Raw genomic sequence first — 3,977 nt, 5'->3', positions numbered from 1 at the left:
GCTAAGAGGTGATCTTGTGGCTGCCTACAAATTCATCAAGGGGGAAAAGCTCTGTTTACCAGGGCACCCCTTGAAATAACTAAGAACAACGGCCACTAACTGATGGAGAGCAGATTTAGGTTAGACGACAGGAAGAACTTCTTTACAGTAAGGGTTGCCAGAATCTGGAATGGGCTTCCAAGGGAGGTGGTGCTCTCCCCTACCTTGGGGGTCTTTAAGAGAAGGTTAGACATGCACCTGGCTGGGGTCATCCAACTCCACTGCTCTTTCCTGCCTAGGACAGGGGGTTGGACTCAGCAATCTAGTGAGGTCCCTTCCAACTCAAACATCTATGAATCTATCAAACAATGTGTTGCCCCTGCCTTCTAATGGGGAGATGTCTCACCATGAGATCACACAGACCCTTCTCCATGCCCTACAAGGGGTGGGGGGGTAGGATCAGTGCTTCAAACAAAGGGAAGAAGGTTCATGCAGAGAGAGAGTTCACTGGGGAGTGTGAGATGAAACAGCCCTTTCTCCTATTGTGTAATGAGGGGAACACCTAGGTATTTCAGTGGGGAGGAGGAGAGGGGGAAGGTGTGGAAAGGGGTCCTGGTTTCTTATTATCATCTCCCTGGGCTCTAATAAAAAGGGATGAACTGGATGAAGCCCACTACATCCCTCCATCTGGACTCTGAAAAGAAGAGACTGAGGGAAAAGTCTTGTCATACTGTGCCATGTCAAAGTGAAAGGTAGTCTGCCCATCAAAGCCTAGGAGAATGTTACTGGGCCCCTGCCCCAGGGCCAATAGCATGCCCCAAGGGAGGAATTACTGGACAGTGGCCAGGACAGTACCTTCATTGCTGTGTTGAAGAGCTTTCCCATGCTGGAGTAGCAGCCACTGGTCTGCTGGTGCCCAGCCATCCACTGCAGCGCCTGCTGGATGATCTTGTCATCTATGAAGATGTGTTGCTGGGCTTGGATGAAGCACTTGGCCACAAAAGCTGTCAGCCTGAGGCAGAGGAGGAGGGATAGAGTGCAGAGAAGCAGACAGGGTAATGGGTAGAGAAGGGGTGGCTGAGACAGCTTCAGGACTGGGGTCTGGGGAGGAAATTCATTACTCCATCAATGAGACCACATACTTACCATGTGCTGCTTTCTGCATGGTTCTCTCCAAAGGCACTGTAGGAGCCATCCTTATGTTTGTACTGAAGCTGCCTTTGGTACCCTGGGCAGGAGAAACATCAAGGTTGGAGACATCTCTGAATCAGTAAACATCCCCAGCTCAATCAGAACCAGAGGGAGATTTAAAGGAAAACCCAGGAAATGTTCAGCAATTGCCTGAGCTTACACGGCAGCAATCCTGCCTCAAGGCTCCATCTCAGACCCAAGTAACTCAGAACCAGCTGTGAGGCACGAGTTCACATTAAGTCCCCCATCCCAGCTCCCACCCACAGTCTGAGCACACCTTCTGGGCACTGTGGCTCAGGCTGACAGTGAAGAGGAGCCTGGGATGGGATGGGATGGGATGGGATGGGGAGAGCAGTGGAAGGGAAAGGCACTAGACTGACCTGTTTGCAAGAAACCCACAGCTCTTGCCTTCAGCTCTTTGCTCAGCTGCCCTGTCTTCTCCAGGTACTGCAGCACATAGACGATGGGGGCAAAGAGCACCATGTTCTGCTCTCCACAGCCATGGGGCATCTGCACCAGCTGGTCCAGGTTCTCCAGCACTGTGCCCATGATGTCACCTGGACAGACAGACACATGAACACAGACAAAGGTGACCCCATTGACAACCATGTGTCTGTGTCTAATGAAATAATTTTCCCTTGCATGAGGGTGCCCCACTCATCACACCACTGCTCAACTCACAACACTGCATACACCCACTGACAACAACCTGCCCTCACAGCCCACTGCCTGCAGCTACAGACCATTTCTGCCTCTCATGCCCCACCACTGCCAACCCTTATCTCCCCTTCCCTGCCCTCTTCAGTCCTTCAGGCTGATTTTACCCATAAATCTCTACCCCCTCCACCCTACCAACATAACCCACCTCACAGGCCCCCTCCCACATGTAGACCATAGAGCTGTGAGAGTCACTGATTTTTTTATTCCAAGGCTGCACTAACATTTTTTTTAAAATGGATTCAATCTGAACCAAAATGAATTTTATTTCATTTCTCCACTGACACAAAAGTTTTCATTTCAGTTCAGGAAAATCATTTCATTTGACCCCAGACCAAAGCATTTTTCCCATTTCAAAAATCTGCAACAAGAGCAAAGCGAGGGGCATAGAGAACTACCTCTAGGTCCCTTTCACAGAGCCCAAGAGGGGCCAAAAGGGGTAGTAGCTGTAGCGTACCACAGCTCTCTGGAGGGAGCAAGGAAATGGAAGACCTGCTTTTAATTCTCTCCACTGCTTGAGGGGACTTGAGCTTACCTCTCCCCTATTTAAGGGGAGCATCCTGACCACCGTGACAGAGACATTCTCTCTCTCTCTCAGTGAATATCTACGTACTTTTGTAAAGAGAAATACAAGAAACAGGAAACACGGAGGCAACAACCTCAGAACAGCTCAGTCCCTGGGGGTCCAGGCACTGCCCTGGGAAGTGTGAGATGTAGGCTTAAGTTCTCCAAGGCAAAGAATGGAATTGAGCCTGGGTCCCTTGCATCCTAGGTAAGTGCCCATAAGAACATGACACCAGCAGCGCAAAACCATGCACCTGTGTGAAGGGGACCCACGATAACCAATGTATTTGCTGAAAGGGCATGCCCCCTCCTACTTTTTTTGATCTAGCCCTGAAAAAAATATTCAGTGAATTCATTCCAAATAGTTTCAACCCAACCAAACCCATTTTTTCTAGTAAAAAAAAAAATGCTAACAACCCTCTCCATCCTTGATACACGTGCATAACCCTCTCATAGCCACCTCTACCCTACTCCACAACTATGCATACCTCCCTATATAGAAGCCCTCACCACATCTATATACTCCTTCAGGAACATGCTCCCCTTCCCTGGCACCTCCACCCCCTCATAAACACATATGATAGGCCTATGGCATCCATTTGCACCCTTGCCACTTCCAGATAAACCATGGCCTGACAGCTTCTTTACCGAGCAGAGACACTTGGGCTCTGGCTGAATCTGGCACCACGTTCTCAGGTACTTGCAGGGACACCGAGTCTGAGGTAGAATTGCCTGCCAGTGAAATGCATAAAGAAGAGTGAACCAATGTGGGAGGGGAATTACAAGAGATCCCACAACAGCTAGAAACACTGTGAGATTCTCCCAGCAGGGGTGGGGCTCTGGGACTTGGAGACATTGCAGCATGCAGACAAATAAACTGCACCAGCAGGGATGGAGGGAAGGAGAAGGGGCAGTCCTCATGGTTGTACCCAAACCGCCTCCCAGAGGAGCACAGGATGCAGCTCTGGCTCTTCTCCTCCTTCTGCCAGCAATGCCCAAGGAGCACCTGCACTGGAGTGTACAGTCCAGCAAGGCAATCCTACTTGCCATTTGTCTCCTAGCAGAGCAAATGATCTTTGGCTCAGTGTCTTCCAACTGGTGAGCTCTCCCCTAAAATGTGAGCATGCAGATGGCTTTCTCTCCCCAGTCCAGGAATATGTAGCCACTGTGTCTCACTGGCTGTGGTCCAGTGTGACCCACCTACCTGCTGGGCAGAGCAAGGAGCTGTGAGACTTCTCCACAAGGATGCCCTCTGGCTTGGGGAAGAAACACAGAGAAACAGGTTAAAGTCATCATAAAAACAACCCACATCCAGTCTTCAGATTTGGGAGACCGTGTGACTAGGTTGCGTGAGCAGAAGCATCCAGTCACAGAGCAGGGAAGCAACATTATTCACCTCCTGTGAGGCCAGGGTTGAAAATCCCGCATTTAGGTCTGCACACCTTAGGAAGAATGCCAAGTCATTTTATACACCATCCCTGGCAAAAAACCCATGACTAGTGGGTGTGAGATGTTAAAGGAGGGGG

At 50.0% G+C, this 3,977-nt stretch overlaps 1 protein-coding gene across 5 annotated transcripts in view; it reads right to left on the bottom strand.

Annotated features, from left to right (window-relative positions):
• A2ML1 (alpha-2-macroglobulin like 1) overlaps positions 1–3,977 on the bottom strand; it is a 90,699-nt gene that overhangs the window by 18,044 nt on the left and 68,678 nt on the right. For all 5 annotated transcript variants that reach the window (XM_019516051.1, XM_019516052.1, XM_019516053.1 and 2 more), the window contains 5 exons: positions 3,656–3,707; positions 3,100–3,183; positions 1,551–1,727; positions 1,126–1,207; positions 835–991 (listed from right to left, as the gene is read on the bottom strand). In XM_019516051.1, coding sequence (XP_019371596.1) covers positions 835–991; positions 1,126–1,207; positions 1,551–1,727; positions 3,100–3,183; positions 3,656–3,707 — 552 coding nt within the window. The remainder of the gene's footprint in view (positions 1–834; positions 992–1,125; positions 1,208–1,550; positions 1,728–3,099; positions 3,184–3,655; positions 3,708–3,977) is intronic.

Source organism: Gavialis gangeticus, unplaced genomic scaffold (assembly GCF_001723915.1).
Source record: "Gavialis gangeticus isolate Ggan-Ray unplaced genomic scaffold, GavGan_comp1, whole genome shotgun sequence".
NCBI classification, from domain to species: Eukaryota; Metazoa; Chordata; order Crocodylia; family Gavialidae; genus Gavialis; species Gavialis gangeticus.
Note: the sequence above shows the minus strand (reverse complement) of the source record. Positions and strands in the feature narration are given on the sequence as shown.